Source organism: Pseudomyrmex gracilis, unplaced genomic scaffold (genome assembly GCF_002006095.1).
Source record: "Pseudomyrmex gracilis isolate BER0280 unplaced genomic scaffold, ASM200609v1 scaffold_220, whole genome shotgun sequence".
Taxonomy (NCBI): Eukaryota; Metazoa; Arthropoda; class Insecta; order Hymenoptera; family Formicidae; genus Pseudomyrmex; species Pseudomyrmex gracilis.
Window position 1 is genome coordinate 233,668 of NW_018020804.1, and position 18,875 is coordinate 252,542.

At 39.9% G+C, this 18,875-nt stretch overlaps 1 protein-coding gene across 2 annotated transcripts; it reads left to right on the top strand.

Annotated features, from left to right (window-relative positions):
• The first annotated feature begins 3,434 nt into the window (after positions 1–3,434).
• Positions 3,435–18,278, top strand: LOC109858722 (serine/threonine-protein kinase BRSK2). Of its 2 annotated transcripts, none has more exons than XM_020436248.1 (13): positions 3,435–5,216; positions 9,893–10,073; positions 10,574–10,714; positions 10,814–10,964; positions 11,384–11,599; positions 11,708–11,907; positions 12,593–12,823; positions 13,662–13,975; positions 14,915–15,066; positions 15,566–15,718; positions 15,919–16,090; positions 16,296–16,525; positions 16,709–18,278. In XM_020436248.1, exons 1-13 carry the CDS (start codon positions 5,117–5,119, stop codon positions 16,931–16,933), a joined length of 2,466 nt encoding a protein of 821 aa, XP_020291837.1. In that variant the 5' UTR covers positions 3,435–5,116; the 3' UTR covers positions 16,934–18,278. The 2 variants fall into 2 exon arrangements, with proteins under 2 accessions (XP_020291837.1, XP_020291838.1); XM_020436249.1 differs by having other exon boundaries at positions 16,296–16,507.
• Positions 18,279–18,875: the final 597 nt, after the last annotated feature.

Here is an 18,875-nt window from a genome sequence, read left to right on the forward strand (position 1 = left end):
GGAAAAATTCCACGTCTCTAAGCTGGCGGCACGAAACGATCTCGTGCGCGATTGTATTCGATTTAACAGAAGAATTGCGAGTCTGTTTTCAAATCGTTGCGTTGTTTTTTTTTGTTTCGCTTGTTTGTTCATTGCTCGATCGATTTCGCGTTTCGAAGAAACGTTTGTCAAGAAACAAGAATAATTGTTAAACAAATCCGCGCGCGCGGCTCCTTCTGACTTTTTTTTGTTCACTCGTCGATTGCATTTCAAATCGCACGTAACCGGATAGGAAAAAATTTGTCCGTGAATGAAGAATCTTTTTTTTTTTTCTTTTCCCCGGGATTTTACACGAGTGCGCACTCAGTGACGACACAGTCGATGACTAAGCCGCATTTCCGCAGCCGGGGAGAAGAAATTCTTCATCCCCTCGAGCAAACGTAATGGACGCGCAATCACGCGGTCTTACAAAAAAAAAAAAAAAAAAAAAAATATACATATAGAAGATACATAGACACAAGTACGACACCGGAGAAAAAAGTCTTTTGTATACGAATGTATTCTCCGGTCACGTACGATTAAACACAATTACACGTGAGAGAGAGAGAGAGAGAGAGAGAGAGAGAGATCGTCTCATTCTCACGTATACGATTGCACGCAATCTCAGATCGCCAGATGTGACAATTTTTCCACGTAACGATTTTTTTTCCCGAACAAAAACAAAAAAAAGATGTCGCGCGACAAGTGCGACATCGCGTTGACAAATAACAACGCGGATTCCGGTTCGTTCCCTCCGAATGTTAGACTATAAAAAAAAAACACACACACACACACACACACGAAGGAGTGTGAAGGAGAGTAAAAAACGGAGAGTAAGAAGGGTGCGCACCCTTTACCAAGTCTTACCGGGTTAATTGCAAGTACTTCTCTCGGGGGGTAAACCACAACGGACGTGCATATACACACACTCTACGCGCGTCGTGGACGAGGGTAAGACCCGGGGAGATGATTCGCAGCACGACACCCCATTTCTCTTTCAGTGTGTTCCGCGCGCGCGAGTCTTTTCATACATCTCGTCTCGCTGCTTAAAATATTAGAAACTTCACCCCTTCTCCCCGAGATCTTGTGCGTGAGGGGATAACAATGGCGAGTCAATTAATCGCGCTTGCGCGATCCATCCATCGGCATCCGAAACCTGATCATTAATTTCGTATTTAGACACTTCGCGGTGTCATCATCATTTTTTGTAACATATTGTTTACACACGTTACCATTCAAAAGTTCGAAAGCGTCGTCTGATAAAATCTTTTTTTTAGAGATAAAGCAATTTTTTTTTCAAACGCATCAATTTTTTTTTTCAACGCAATAATTTCTTGGAAATGTGACTGTAGAAACAAACGTGCGTGATGTAATGTAAAATCAATAAAAGTCCGAGTAGCAACTTGACGAGTTTATGTAAAATCGAGATTATTTTTTAATCGTAGAATCGATTATTTAAATATTTTACTGTGTCACGCGCAGTTTGTTAATTCAGAAATTTTACGTTATCACCCGTCAAATTGCTACCGATCGGATTCGACCTGTTATTAATTTCCATAATTATTAAATAATTACTGAACGTTATTAAACAATTTATTTGATAATATTCAGTACTTATTAATTGGACTGATTCTAAATTGAAGCAGTGGTACGTCACACAGTTCAAGCAAACGCAGCAAAGTTTCTTACGTCACATCTTTTTTTTACATTATTTTTATTTCATCTTTCTAAGAAGACGCGCTGTGCTCTTTGACTTTTTCGAAAAACGGCGGTGTCGACTTTGAAAATTGAGAAAAATTTATATATCGCGTTTCTTTATCACCCCGCGCAAAAATCAAACAAAAAGTGGTTTAGATTCACGTCTAAGTCGACGTTCTTATACCTCGCGGTAGTTTGAAGAGCACCGACAATCCCGCGTAATGTTGCATTAAATGACAGATAGTGGAGAATGTGTGCGGCTCGCAACCGCACATTCCATTTCTGTCGCCGGCAGTGAAATCGCATTTTAACATTTGAGACGGAAACGAGTCTCTCTTCACGTCAACAACAATACGTAGGATCTAGTTTAGCCGACGATGCGTTTTCAAACAACCGACATGCGAAAAGTGGAAAATACCTACCCGACGCGTTTTAGTTTTAATGATTAATTTCGTCCGTTGTCAATTATTCACATATTCGATCAGGCAACGGCTTAAATCGCCGAGGATATTAAACATTGTTGTAATAATTTATTGCACAAGGAAACCAATAGCGTTTTGCGATTTTTTGCTGCGACATCCTTTACAGAAATTCATTACTGACCCAATTAATTTTTTAATATTAAATTCATCGTTGAACATAGTGTTTTTATTATTTAAAATAATGTTATTTTGTCTACACGCGTCAGCAATAAATTTCAATAAGCGATTGTAAATGTATTATAAATGCGTATAAATCATTATCTTTGCATTATGTATAATTTTACGTGTCTACGTGAGATTATTAATTATTAATGACTGTGTAGTTGTACACAATTGTATATAAAATATTTTTAATTATATGTGTGTGTGTGTGTGTACATTATTGTACGTGCTATAAATAATTGTACGCCGACGAAATTGTATAATGATCGACTCTTGTATAACATCGATTATGTATAAAAACCGGACAACATCATTTATAATTATATAAGAAATTATATATATAATTGTAAAAATATTTTAATTGTATATATATAATATAATTATATATAAATTGTAAATAATTATATATTTTTTATTATTGTGTAAAATATATGTGAGAAAAATGTTTATCTTTCTTTTACGAAATTCTTTCTAAGCACCTACACACACTCACTAATTGTAAATAACGTAATATAAAAAAAAATAAAAGTGGCCAAATAAGAAATTAAACAAGTTGATTTCGATTTTGGCGTTTTACGAATAATTTTTTGTTTCACAGAGGAACAGAAAGGATTGTTTCCACTTACGAGACGCAAATCGGGCGTAGATTTTTGATTAATTGAATGTAAATGTCAAATTGCAATATTAATGCGCACTTGAAAAATAATTCGCACGTACGTATCTCTTACGGCGCTTACTTGGCCTTATTGTTTCCCTTATAGAGACAAGAAATTAGTCTTTTAAGGGTGAGACAGAAACACACAAAAAAAAAAAAGACACAAACAAAAAAGAAAGACCCTCACACACATAGACGGCGAATTCATTGAGCCATGAAGAAAGTCCAGATACGAACCAATGACGACGGCCTTTGTACCGACGGCAGGGTGGCCGGCGACGCCACCCCCGCGCTTTCACCTCAAAGGTAGACACCTCGGGCTCTCTTTCCGCCACGTTTTCCAGAGTCGGGCATCTGACACCCTCCCGGCGCGTTGTCGGTGGTGGTTCTCTATGCGCGCAGAGGGCGGAAGAGATCTCTCACTGTTGTAGCGGGCGTGGGGATGCGCGCGCACCAACCATCCCCTGTGTGTTCGGCACGTAATCGAAACTGGGAGCGCCGTGGTAGTTTGTCGTCAGTTCTGTAAGACTGGGGCTGAAATTTTATCGCTTGGAAATGGAAATACGTGGGGCGGTTTGACAACGAGAGAAAATTTCAGTCAGAGGATCGAAAGGACGCAAGACGAGGAAGACGCGAGACTTCTGCCGAATCGCACCCTATAATCACGTGAGAGACAGCGACGAGGAGAGACAACGGCGTTTTTTCTCGTTCGCAATCCCGTGGTCGCCGATCGCTTTATCGCTGCAGCGACGACGTTGACGCGTGCCGGAAATCGAGTGACAGAAAGATTTTCCGTGGGGGAAAGCAGCGCTGGCGCGTAAAATCGACTCGCGACCAACGGCACCGACGTGTTCAAGAAACTTCCGAATATAAAAAAGTCTCTTCGTCGCTTCGAGCGCTCGAACGAAATCGATTCACGTCGCCGGTGAAGTAGCGACTAGCGGAGCGCACGCAGCGACGACGATCGCAGGATTAATCGTCGGATTTCGAGAGAGCCCGAGAGAGAGAGAGAGCAAGAGAAAGAGAGAACGACCGATTTTTCGTCTTGGACGGGAGGGTGTGCTGGCTCCCTTGGAATCACAATGGCGACCGACTTCGTGTCCGCGAGGTGGTTCAGGCCGGCAACGATCGACTTACGCAGGCATCTTCGCGAGCATCGATAATACATCGTCTATATGTGCGCACACCGTGCTCCGCTCGATGCCTCGTTAATTCAAATGAGCGAACTGTCGGGTGTAATCGTTCCTGTTCAAAGCGTTACCGAGGCATGGCGGTCTTATCAGTACACGGTCAAAGAGGCAACATGAAAAGAATCCCCAAGACGCATCCGCCAAAGATAAAAGAACGATCGTGTGCGAGAGTGCACGCGTGAATGTGTGTGTTTCCGCCGGAGGGCTATTTGAGGGTTGAAGTCGACAAGTTGTACGGTTACCCTCTTTCGTGGGGGGGTAGTTCGCGCGGGGGTCCCCCGCGTTCAATGTACGCGATTTCGCATCGTTACCGATTTTAACGTCGAGCGAAGGGCGACGATATATATATATATATATATATATATAACACGCGAGCACCTCTTGACTCTCGCAAATGATCTCTCTGTGCGCGAAATCCGACAACGTTACCTCCTACACACACACACACACACATACACGCGCGCGCGATGATGATCGAAAAAGAATGGACGAATGACGACGAACTGACGTTTGACGTGCGCGCGATGTCGTCGGTTGTCGCCGAATTGTCACCCGAATGAAAAGCAAAAATAAAGAAAAAACTACACGCGATATAAAGAGACACGCGGAAGACGATTTATATATATTTTATCAATTTTGATGATTGCCGAAAGATTTGTTTTTATACACGGGAGGTCGTAATCGTTTGTCACGTGACAAGTGAAATAATGCTGCGTAAAATCGCGGTGGAGCGCGGCGAATCGTCGGATCTCGTGAGAAAGTGGTAACTACGATTTTTAAGGCGGCGAAAGAAAGGGAAAGAGGGTAGAAAGAGAGAGAGAGAAGAGAACAAAAAAAAAAAACAAAAAAAAATTATCAGCGAATATTCATTCAACCTGGCAGACCAAGAAGAAATTAGCGGCTCGGCGGCAATGCAGGGCAAGGAGAGCCCCGTTGGGTCCAACACCCAGGAGACCTATCAGTACGTCGGTCCTTACCGTTTGGAAAAGACCTTAGGGAAAGGCCAGACCGGTGAGTGGTGCCATCGTGTCTTTCTTGTGTTTTTTTCCCTCGTTAACGAAATTAATTTTCAATTCATGTAAAAAAGAAATGACAAGATGCCGCAGTGCTTTAGAGCCGAGTGTGCGAAATATTGTCCAAAGTGGAAAACTTAAATGCACATTATAGTGTTCTCGAATATTAAATTCAAGATTAAAAAAAGTTCGAACTACCAAAAATTAAAAACAAAAAAAAACTGGTTATAAAAAGCTAAAGAATTAAATTAAAAATATTTTAATGCAAATATTTTCGGAATTAAATTTAAAATCCACGCTCGATTTGCGTCTCGTAAAAATGTGGAAACAACCTCCTCTGCGAATGTTGTTTCGAAATTTATTCGCGATAAATACTCGATTTGTTCGAATTAAACAAAACATTTCATTTCCCAAAATCAACTTCTCTTTGCGATAATTCTTATTCGCAATTAACGACGGCGAGTCTACCGAGGCACGGGGTTACAAACCGCTTTGAAGAGTTGAAACGCGACTTGTTCGCGCGAGTACACGAGAGTTTTCGCGAGTTTTCTCATGCGAGCGAAATGCATTTTTCGAAAAATGCTTCTTCTCGAGAAACTGAGTCACGGAATCGACGTCACCATTGATCGACAAAATTTGTGCAGCCACAACTTTTGCACGGCGATACATTCAAGGTTTCTCATTTGCGCGCAATGGTGACGTAGAACACGTGTAATTTTCTCACGGATCGTTTCATCGACTCTCTGCGAGAGAGAGAGTTTCGAAAGAAGCTAACAATGCTAACCGCGCGAGTTTCTGATCATCAAAGAAACAAATAACGAAATAATCAAATCGGGTCGAAGCAATTCGCGATTGTGCGCGCCAATTGAAACTATACAAAGGAGAGTTTATTTCAAACCAAACTCAATATGCTCCAAATTGCGTCTCGAATTCGATAATTATATTTCTCGCGATTGGTAAATATTTGCAGGTGAAATTTCACGTCATTTTGTTCAAATCACTTTCGAGATGTTCAATATTTAAAAAATCGCATCGTTTTGCGCGCGCTCTCTTGCGAGAGCAGCAGATATTTATTATTTATGACGATTATTTTATTGTAATTTATTTTATTGTTATGATTATATTTTTATTAAGTTTGTAAGTAACGCTACCATTTTCTGAATAAAGAACATACTGTTGTAAAACGTGTTTACAAGGTAAACAATTAACTAACATTCCTCGCACCGTTGTTGAACAATGAGAAAAACAAAAAGTGACATTTTTCGCGTCAGTGCAAGGAGAGAAAATTTTTACAGCATATTTACTAGTATATATAATTCCCGATTTCTTGCTAAGATATTAAACATCCTTTGAAAATGTTAATCTAAAAATGTTGGCCTAATTTTATTGTACATTAGTGACAACGTTTTTTCGCGAAAATGTCTCCTCGCACGTTTCGGGGAAACGGACTCTTTAACTTTGCAATATATCTTAAATTTCACGGATCGGCACGTTTCTCGATTCGTTCGCGAATCGCAAATCATTCTGTCTTCTCTCTCTCGCGCGCGAGGCCCGGGTACATCAAAGACATTTATGAGAAGGTACTTAACGCCGCACTAATTTTCTCTCACCCGCCTCTCGCAGGCATTCGATGCTATTATGCGATCGATACCGACGACGTACTAATTCCGTTATGCAGATGGATGTAGTTAAGAGTGTGTTTTGAAATCGAATGAGTTAATTAACCTCCTATATATATATCTATGCGTATCTCGTAACTTCACGCAAGCAAAATTCTGTTTCCGAAAAACGGAGAATCGTCGCCGAAATTGACTGCCAATTTACGTTGTCAATTTGCCACAGCACAGCTGTGTACAGACCTACCGGATTTAAGGACAAGCTTTAGTAGCTCGCTATTGTTTTCGCGATGTTTCTTTTTTTTTATTTTACATTCGCGATTTCGTTAGATTCTATACAAGTCGAAAATGTGTTACCACCAGTTAACGCAAAACGGTGAATCCTCTTCTCGGCGAGAAAGTCAAGTAAATTGAGAAAAAAAATAGTGCGACGTCAACACTTCAAAGTCGTGTTTGATTCGCAGTCGCAATTGTTGCTTGAAGTGCTTGTTTTCTAATTCAAGTCTGCGAGAGTTAAAATAACAGCACGTTGTTTTTTTATAGATTAACAAACGTTTCTGATTCGATCGCCTTCGACCGCAAGTGGTTGAATAAAATTTTCTTGATTCATCAAAGTTTTTTTTTTATCACGTGACATTAAATTTTTGGAGCAAAGAGGAAGTTTGACATTACGGAGGGATTACGGTCTCGGATTTTTCACAGCGACGTTATTTTAGATCCCTTTTGGTATTGTTGAAAAAAAAAAAAAAAAAACCATCAACAATCGACAGGTCTGTAAAATGTCAATTATTGAATGTTTTATACGGGACGTGAATATGGGGTTCGAGAGAAAAACGATTGTTGATCAAGCTAAAAACTGTTAACGAATTCATGGGTTCGGGTGCTCTCAACGGATGAGTTCTCTCGCGATGGTCATTTTCTCCGGACGGACTATATCGATCCCGGCGTGCACCTCGGAAAGGGATGCATGCCCCCGCACGTGACAATACGGTCGGTGCGCGCGTTAATCATACGAATGAATTCCTCGCCACGTTTTAAATTCCGTGACCCGCTCGGCCACGGGGGCATAATGAAATTGTTGTGTCCGCGCATCTATCTCTCGCGGGGATTAAAATCGATATGCAAATTGATTGAGATTGAAAAAAAAAAAAAAAAAAACGAAAGAACGCAACACTGAGAACTTCTCTTCAAAGAGAAGAAAAGAACCAACAAAATATTTCTTTGTTTCAAATCAAACAAGACGCGTTTCGATCCAAGATTTTTGAAACGCTTTTCTCAGCGTTTCGATAAATATCGAAAGAGTAGACAAAAAAAATTGTCAAACAATGTAAAAAAAAGTTAAAGTGTGATCAGTGTCCAAATTGAAAAATAAAATTCGAGCATCGGGAAGTGGTAATTTTAATTTTATCTTTGAGACTGTTGGGAGGCTTTTTGCGGTAAAAATTCGAATAACAACAAAAGATCTCCGATTTTTCGACAATCAATCGGATAATTAAACGGGATGTACGATTTGGGAGAAACTTGTTTTCGCGCGCACGCACACACACACGCCATCGGTGTGTGTCGTAAAAAATAATGAATGACGCAAATCCGTATGAGAGGGAAGGGAAGTGCACTTTATCTCCCGATGGTGCTGTTAATGCAATCACCCACTGAATTTGACACGGGAAACACCCGCGTCCCATTTAACACTTCCATAGGAAATGTCATCTTGTCAATCATCGGGCGCAGAGCGAGACTTAACGTCGGAACTTCATTTCGGTGATTGCGAGTAGCAAAAAGATGATAATCGATTGTCACCGATTATAAAAGAATTATTTTCGACCATATGCATACGCGCGCGTGTGTGTGTGTGTGTGTAAATAAGTGCATGAGAGAGCACAGAAGCCGATGTGCACACGTGAAAGATTATTTTTCACTCGAGTAATCAAAAAACGTTCATTATTTCTCGCTATAATAAAAGAATGCTCTTTCTCTCTCTTTCTCTCGTAAATGTGTCTCAGACTTCGTTCGTTTAATTCTGCAAAACGCCACGCAAGCTGTGCGCCAAATCTGGTTTTATTTTCGAACTCCTCGATAAGTAAGATAAAGTTGCGAAACTCTCTTTTTTTTTTGAGGGAGGGTATAATCTTCATCTCGAAGAATGTTTAATCGCTCTTTGCCAATTACGAACTTGTCTGATTTCAACGGGCAATTTTCCTTCACTACGGAAAGAGAGAGAGAGAGAGGGAACACGCGTCGCTTCTTACCTTTTTCTCCGCGTTTCTTTTTTTTTTTTTTATTACTCAGTGTATCTACGTTTATCGTATCGCGGTTCTTTAAATGGATGAAGACACTGCGTAGTGAGGTTTGCCGAGGACTTCAGACGGCGATTTTAAGCCAATTTTATCAGTTCATAAATCTTGTCTTTGCACTAGCTCTGCTTCTTGAATTACACCTTTGCGGTTTACAAAGGGCACAACGGAAAATACCAAGTGAAAATAATCAATACATTGTGAAAATTACAATGTAATTGATAATTAATAAATAAAAATAATTCTAATTAATAGAATATTTTAAATATAATTAATTGCAAATTATAATTTCACTTTAAACATAATCAATTTGTAATTAAAAATTATAATTAAAAAAATGGAAACAGCTCTTATTATGTTCCTTTAACAAACTTAACAAACTGTGGCTTGAAGTATATGTTGCGAGAACTCCGAGAAACTAATTTGTTTGCAAAATTTTCGATTGTTTCTAAGCTGCGAATTTTCTTCGGATATATCCTACTTATCGAGAAGTTGTTGTAAAATATAATAAACGCGAGACCGCGAGTCGCGAAATAAAAATGATAAAAAACAAAAGAAAAAGCGTAAACGAAATTTACAGTTCAAACGTTCGAACACTTATCGAACGCTTTTGAAACCAACAGCGACGACGCACATAAACGCGCAAATTGACAATCAGAACGAATAAAAACCAATAAAAAGCTTTTGCAACACTCTATCACAGTTTTGTAAAATATATACTTTTTCACTCTTCTGATTCGCATAATTCTGTTACTTTATTTTAGGATTGGTAAAACTCGGCGTGCACTGTGTGTTGGGTAAAAAAGTGGCGATCAAGATTATCAACCGTGAAAAGCTTTCGGAGTCCGTGTTAATGAAAGTGGAGCGCGAGATCGCCATTATGAAACTGATCGATCATCCGCATGTGCTCGGCCTCTCGGATGTGTACGAGAACAAGAAATATTTGTAAGCAATTTCTTTCTCTCTCTTTCTTTTTGTTTGTTTTTTTTTTTTCCCAAGTAAAATAACGCAAAAATGATCACCGTGAGATTTTCCACAGCACGGGACGACACGTGCAAATATAAGATATCGTAAAAAAAATAAAAATAAGAGAAATACAAGTCTCGAATGGTAACGAGAATAAATATCTTGAATTATTCGTTTGAAAATTATTTATATTCGGCAAACTGACAAACAAAAATGTTACTGCGTAAACAGGACATTTATTAAAGAAATAATTATAGATAAGCAAATTAAATTTTAATCAATTGTCACAATATTTCAAGTATTTCTTGAAAAACTGTGTTTTTATTTGTTAGTTTTTTTTTGACTTAACTTTATATAATTTGTTAACAATTATTTCTCTAATAAATGTCCATCGGTACTTGATTCCGGTCATTAGGAAAATTCTTTCGTATTTGTATTGCCCGCGTTCTATATGGAATAATTTTTTTACTTTTTTCAAGATATCTCGTTCTGGAACACGTCTCGGGCGGAGAACTGTTCGATTATTTAGTTAAGAAGGGTAGGTTAACACCAAAGGAGGCGAGAAGATTTTTTCGACAAATAATTTCCGCATTAGACTTTTGTCATAGTCATAGTATATGGTGAGTTTTACGCGTGAAAAGCGAGCCCAAAAGCTCGTTTTTACGTGCTCTTCGAAAGCACGTTAAACCCGGAACTGATTGTTGCTCCGACCGTTTCAGTCATAGAGATTTGAAGCCTGAAAACTTGTTGTTGGACGAGAAGAATAACATTAAGATAGCGGATTTCGGAATGGCGTCTTTGCAGCCCGCGGGCTCCATGCTCGAGACCAGCTGCGGATCTCCTCATTACGCCTGCCCCGAAGTCATTAGAGTAAGATTTTTACTTTGTAATGCGATTAAAAAATTCTAAATTAACCCTGATTCCGAAACCTGATCTCTTTTTTTTTCACATTTCATTTCTCTTTCCGCAAGAAACAAAAATCATAAAAATTAAATAACAAAAATTTGTTTTTTAAATGAACATCAGCACATGCGTTAGAGAAAAATTCGCCAGAAGTTTTCGCGAATTTTTCAAATATTCAAAACCCAAGTGAATAATTAAAACAAAACGAGATTCGCGTGGTTCGCTTTTCAGAGTGCCGAGAAAAGAACAAAAAAAAAAAAAAAACGTTTCAGAATCAGAGTTAATTATGTATTAAAGCGGGAGCGACGTAGTCGCTTAACGCGTACGTCGTTAAAAAATCTCCGTGTCGTTCTAAAAAAAAAAACACGCGTTTATCCTCTCGACAGGGTGAAAAGTACGACGGCAGAAAGGCGGACGTTTGGTCCTGCGGGGTGATACTGTACGCTCTTCTGGTGGGTGCTCTGCCCTTCGACGACGACAATCTGAGGAAGTTATTGGAGAAGGTTAAACGCGGGTTGTTTTATATACCGCACTTTGTGCCGCCGGAATGTCAGAATTTGCTCAGAGGCATGATAGAGGTCGACCCCGAGAAGAGGTTGACGGTGAGATCATCATCAACTGTCCCGTTTTCCACCATTTCACAAGTAGCTTTAACTTCAATTAATTATTAAACAACATCTATTATTCTTGCACACGTCTTTTCTTTTTAGTTAGCGGAAATAAATAGGCATGTTTGGGTGACGGCGGCGGGTAAGGGTGAGCTCGAACTAGAACTGTCGATGATGGAAGTAGTGCAGACGCACGTTATTCCGTCCGTGGATGCGATCGATCCAGACGTGCTGCAGGCGATCGCAAGCCTTGGTTGTTTCAAGGAGCGCGATAAGCTCATCCAGGAGCTACTCAGTCCTAAGTAAGATAACTTCTCTCTGTTTTAACAAGACTCTCAACTTTGTTTTCGTTTGAACATGAGAGAACCAGACCCGGGGGAAAGGTCTCTCGTACGTGGGCAAATTCCGCATTCTGGTTTTAATTATTATATATAAATCACGTATGAGAATATACATATCGAGACCATCTCACACGTACCTCGAGACTCGAGTCTCGAAGGACGTGATCTTTCTCAAAGGACCGGATCCACTTCTCACTCGTACTTGTACCGAATATAATCGAAAAAGGTCGCTTCGTACACGCAAATATATATTTAAAAATAAATATATATTTGTACGAGCGCAATTTAAATATCGGGTTCTCGAGTGACTCAGCCATCATCGAAGTGTGTGTGCGCGTGGGGAAAAAAAAAATAGAGTTGTTGTTTCAATTAACGTCACAAAAATAAATAGTCCACTCAATTGCATCGTGCAATTAATTTAATATCCAGATTCCCGAAACAACTATCTGCCGTGTGGGGTTCGATAACAATATTGATGTTGCGTTCAACAGAATAAGTTTCAAATTAAACCGATGCCGTTGACTCGACATCGTTTTTTTTCCGCGTGTCGATCCAGTAAAAAAACCAGATCTAGAATTTGTTCGTACGCGAAGAATCTTTGTTTTCTCGAGAAGAGAAATAATTAATTAAACTAATCTTTTCTCAGTCACAATACGGAGAAAGTGATATACTTCCTGTTGCTGGAGAGGAAACGAAGAAGACCGGCGTGCGAGGACGAGCTCGAGCTAATGAGGGGTGGGATGAGGGGATCAGCGGGACAATTAGAGGCCGATCCGCCGAGGAAACGAGTGGACACGTGTAGAGTTAACGGGAGCACGGCGCTCAATCTCGGCCAAATCAGTCACGGCTCGCCTTTGACACCCAGGAGACAGTCCAGGTAAAATATATTCGCGGCGAGAGAACGTTTTCGAACCACGTCGCGCGAATCACAATTCGTTTCACTCGTCTCCGTCGCGTGATTAAAAAAAAAAAAAGTTGAAAATCGATTTTACTCGCGATTTGTTTTTTTTTTTTGTAACAATAGCTAAAACCTCTAACACGTACCGTATTCATTGAAAAATACGCTCGGCATTAAAATCAGACAGCTGCTGTGCAAGTTCATTTCAAGGTAGGCGATCGCGTGACAGCGTCAATTATCCGCACATGTCGCCCGTTCTATATATCTCGTATTCCCCCGCGATTTACATTTTTCCCCTCCCCCTTCTCGTTAGATCTGAGCTTCCGCGTTTTACAAACGTCAAACTCTCGTGTAAGTGACACACAAAATCAATCGCGCACCGAATTATATCTCGATACGTTCCGATAACTTGTCACAGTTAGTTAAATGAAACATAATTTTTAAACAATATCAAACAAATGTTTTGAGTATTTTTTCTAAAAAAAACATTTTTCATTTGTTTCTATTTTCTCGCACATGCAAATACGTGGGTATAATTTTTGTTTTTTTAAATAAATGTCCGGGATCTTATTGATTTTTTTCTACGTAGGTAATTAAAAGACTGTAACAGAGAGAAGTGTCGATGTTTCTAATTCGAATGATTCGCGCAACGTCTCGTTACGTAATAGCAAAATCCACAGAGAACACGTCGTCAAAACGGCAACATATTTGCGCGCAATTAGAAGCGATTTGCATCTAATCTGTCGGGATTGCGCGCAATTGCTTGTCGTCAGTCTGTTACGGATGTAATTGATTTGGCGCTAATTGTGTGTCTCAGCACAAGACACCACGCGAGACGATCGCCGAGCATGGGCGGATGCCACACTCACACGTCGCACTCGCACACATCGACGCCGGGGAGTTCGCCCCTGCACGCGCCCGCGGGTCTGCTAAGTCCCCACAGAGCGGTACCGACGTCGCATTTGGGCCAGACAGCCGACGGTCTCCACAGACTGTCAATCGGTGGCGGTACCACTGCCAATGCCGCCGGGAACGGCGCAAGTCCCGCAAATCAAATCGTACCGACGGCGGCATCGGCACCCTCGTCGGCGCTCACCAATGTCGGAATCGAACTCAACGACGTTCAACCCGGTGAGATAGAAAAGGAGATTACACTGTTATCGATCAATAATTTTATCTTTTACATTAATTATTTTATATTAATTATCATCCTGTCAATTAATATTCTTATCTTTTACGTTATATTTTAATTATTATTGTACACAAAAAATTGTGAAACATATTCAAATCCGTCTTACAAAACGATAGATCATATATACCGTTTTGTTAATAATTAATATTTTTATCTTTTATATTGTTTTAATATTATTGCAAAATTAAAAAAATTCACGTACTCACAAATCCACCTTGTTAATTAATTTACATTTTAAATAAAGCAATTATCAGAGAATTGTATTTCTGACATTGCAATATTATGTAACACCCGCCATGGAATATTACAATTACGACACTATAGCGCAAAACGTATTTGCAACACGTAGCAAAATTGTAATACTTCGTGCTGCAAGAACTCCTGCGGATTTTGAGACAATGAATTTATTATCACACGTCACTTTTGCAACAATCCGCGGCGATATCAAATACACGGCGCGTTCTTTGTTCAATTTCTCCTCTTTTTTTCTTTTTATTGCAGCATTTTTCTCTGAGATTGATTTTTTGATCGTCTCTCTCTTAGTTAACGTCACACGTTAAAACAATTGTAGACTACGCGTAATGCGAATCTTGTATCGTATAGCACCGGCCGATAATCACTTAAGCTAGCTGCCGCTTTTAGAAGCTACATACCGTTCTGTAAGCGCAGTAGATCGAATTACGCTAAGTGCTCTCGTGTTTATCGCGTAGTCTCGTGCGAGAGAATGTGTATGTGTGTGTGTGTGTGTGTACAAACAGAGTTTAAAACAGGATTTCCCCCGATGCGATTACGGAGATTGATATTTCCGAACATTTCGCGTCTTATCGAACATTATATATATATATATTGTTCGGAAATCATATCATTTGCTTTCGCAGTGGTCGCGGTTGGCGTCACACCACCGGGATCACCTCACACGGGAGCGGGATCCGGGGCTCACCACTGGAAATCGCGACTGACCACCATCAAGAATTCCTTCTTGGGCAGTCCCAGGTTTCATCGTCGCAAACTACTCACCAGTACCGAGGAGGTGCGTGTCGCCGGATTAGAAAAATACAATTGTTTGTTGTTTCGCGTTGATCCGGAATTACCGTCACAGACCCAGTTTTTGATCAGTACTCAATTTTTTTTATCAGTTTGTTTAAAAAAAATATTATAGTAAAGTTTTGGTCATCAAAATTAGTCCGAAAGGAAGTATACAGATGCTGGAATAATTAATTATTATGTCAAAATTGTTTTCGGACTAATTTTAATGATCAAAACCTTACTGTAATACTTTTTTAACAACTGATTAAAAATTGGATACCGATCAAAAACTCGATCAATGACGGTAAATACTTTATGTAATTTTCTATGTTTTTTTTCTGTTTTATATATTCAATATGTTACTTATTAAATTAAAGTAATTTTGCACATCAAATGCCAGATTTTTTTTACGTAACAAAATTACAATTCTTTGCTGTTTTTGCGTCAATCGCGCAGGCGAAGGATCGAAAATCAATTTTTTTATACAAATATATCGTATATAGGTCCACCTCACGCCGGACTCGTCGCCGGAACTTACGAAGAAATCGTGGTTCGGTAGTTTGATGACTACAGAAAAAGACGAGACGTTCACCGTCTTGGTCAAGGGAAAACCGCTAGCCAGTGTCAAGGCTGATCTGATCCATGCGTTTTTATCAGTACGTATAAACGAGCTCGCAACCGACGTCTACGTCGCGAAATAATTTTCAGAAACGACGAAAAAAAATATTATTATTTTAAAATAAAACCGATTGTAAATCGATTTTTTTTTTCTACACACTGCTAACGAGAATCACAGAATCTGAACTTTGTGGCGAGATGAATTTATTAATCTCGCCAACGAATCTGATGTTTGCAGATAGCAGAATTATCTCATAGCGTGAGTTCGCCGATGTCGTTCAGAGTGGAATACAAGAGAAGTAGCACCGCTCCCGCCATGTTCCAGAGACAAGTGAGATTTCAAGTTGACATAAACGTCATCTCGAAGCAGAACGAGCCTCTGTTCGCCATCACTTTCACATTATTGAGCGGTAATACTTTTCTTCTCTATATTTTTGATCACGTATGATGTAATTTTTTTTTTCTGAGAGAGAGAAAAGATCTTTTTGAAAGAAAATTTGATTATACATTTAGTCTCTTTCAATGAATTACTTCCTGCCCGCTAATATTTTATACATATCTGTGCCTATCTATGACCGAGAGAATTATAAAATGACATCGGTCTACGTTTCGCAGGTAACATTCGAAGGTTCAGACGAGTGTGCGAGCACATTCAGTCCCAAGTGTGTTCGAGGAACGTGGGTGTGAATTTGGGAGGGCAAAGCAGAGCGGCGCCGCCTAGTCCGAGGGCCTCCAGAAAGTTCGCTACGGAAATGAGCGAAAGTTCCAGTTGCGGTAGCGACACAAGCGAGCGGCTCTTCCTCAGTCCTCATCCAGCTACCAGACAGGTAGTTTATTTCAACAAGGTAGCGCATCATCCTCATCATCGTCATTGTCATTTTTTTTTTCTCATTAAACCGTGAAGTAAATAAAAAACACTTCGATCTTTTTTAACTGGCAACTGAGAAGATCGCTCGTCCGAGCAATGACAATCGATTAATCTAACGCGCTCGGTATCTGGCGTTTTTTTTTTTTTTCATTGGTTTCAGATCGACTCGGACATCGAGTCCGACACGTCGGTGTTCGACGTCAAGTCGCCGACCCGCGAGAACGGGAGAAGAAGTTCGACGTCGACGAACAACAACAACGCCCTGCCGGGCGACGTAACACCAACCCCGGGTAGTCCGCCGAAAGCGGTGCGGAGCAACTCGGAGAGCCAGAACACGCCCGAGAAGAAATGCGTCACGACGATGAGCGGTAACAATATAGCGTGATACTACCAGAATCTTCGCTTCGAGTTCCGGTCGAATTTGAAAAATTTCTGGAACAGTGCTCAGAGATTCTGGTGAGACATCAAATCACACAATCTCCGCCGATAAACTGTTGGAACAATTTTGAACGAAAAAGTTGCAGATATACGCGAAACACATCTCTCTCTATATACATATATACATATAATTAATGTAACACTCCGACATACAGAATTAGTCTGACTTTTCAATCAGCGTGAAGATCAAGATGCGCTCAGTTTAGCGAGGGTTACACATGCCTCGCGAAGTTCGAAAAAATTATATAGATTAATAGAGAATAGAACGCCCGAACAGCACGCGGAATGTCTTTTGAACGTCCCGAAGGACATTCCGCTTGCGGGATATCCGGAGGATGTTCTCTTGCAATCCTCGTAATCTTTCCTCAGAACCTCCCGAACTTATCCTTCGCACACGTGTCCGAGGATATTTCAGGGATAAGTCAGGGAATAGTTTTTCAGGATCTCGAGGGGTCGGGTGTCCTCGTGCTGTTCGGGGATAAGTGTCGCCGATCTGTTCCAGCGTCATGATGCGCGAAGAGGGAATGACTTAGCGGCGATAATTATCGATATTTTGCTTACACTTACATCCGACATTTGTAAACGTACATTTCCGGAAGAATTTGAGCTCAGCTGTCGAAAAGAAAAAAAAAACTAAATACTCAATATTGCGTATCGATTTTGTGTTCGCCCCCCGATTTCAAAACGTCACATCGACGACGTCGTGTTGTCACGCCAAAAACGTCCGTTCGCGAAATGTGGGGAGAGACTACGTTAAATCACCTCTGACGATAGTAGAAAATTGTCGAGAACCTCGTCGAATTTGATGTGATGTGTGTGTTTCAAATAGAAAGATCCGCGCAAATATACGACACGAAAAAAATAAATAAATAAATAATTTACACGAAGAGAAAGGCGCAAAAATCATAATACGAGTCCGGGAGAAGTGTGTGAGATACGCGTGTGTTTCGCGAAGTGCAATAATAATAAAGCGGCGGTGTTTTTCGGCTTGTACGCGTGTGGAGGAGAATTCATCACAATCGTCGCCGATCCTCGCGTGTGCGTTAAGTTTAGGAAATAGCGCTTTTGCGTTTTAGAACACGTGTTTCATTCGTTAGATAAAGTACAAAAGCCGTATTGCTTATTGAAAAAAAAAAAAAAAAGTGTACACACTTTTTAATCGTTACTTCGATCGATTTTTCCGTTTTTAAATTAAGTATCGTATCCTTGTTAAATTTAAGTCATATCCTTGTTATTTTTGCATTCTCGTTTGCTGATCGCGTGACTATTAATCAACGTCGTCGGCCGTCGTGTTGTTGTGTCGCATCGATCTCTTTGAGATGCGACATATATATATATATATATATATATATATATATATATATATATATATATATATATTTGAAACCGAATACAGTATTTCTGTATCGATAATAATAATAATGATATATCGAATATATCGACCCGCATCTATCGGAAGAGATGAAAGACGCGAGTTCTCCGTGCAATCGTGCGCAAAGAACGTGCGATCAAGGATTTTTCTCTCTCTTTTTTTTTTTTTTTCAACGTTAAGAAGAAGAAGACAGAGAGGAGGGAGAGAGAAGAAACACACACACAGAGCCCCCATTATATTAATAAAATGATGTATAAATACGTACGAAGAGAGAGACTATAATATGCACATACGCGCGCGCTCCTCGACGTCATGATTGTACGAACCAACGTATATATATTGTATATGGCTTCTCAGTTGCTTCTCAGACGAATAAAAAAAACCAAAAAAAAAAAACCCAAAAAAACACTAAAGTCGACATATATGCGCATGTAAAACCTCTGCCGGACGTTTAAAGGCTATATCGTTGCTGAATGTAACTCGCGTATAAAAAAAAAAGAACAAAAATATATATATA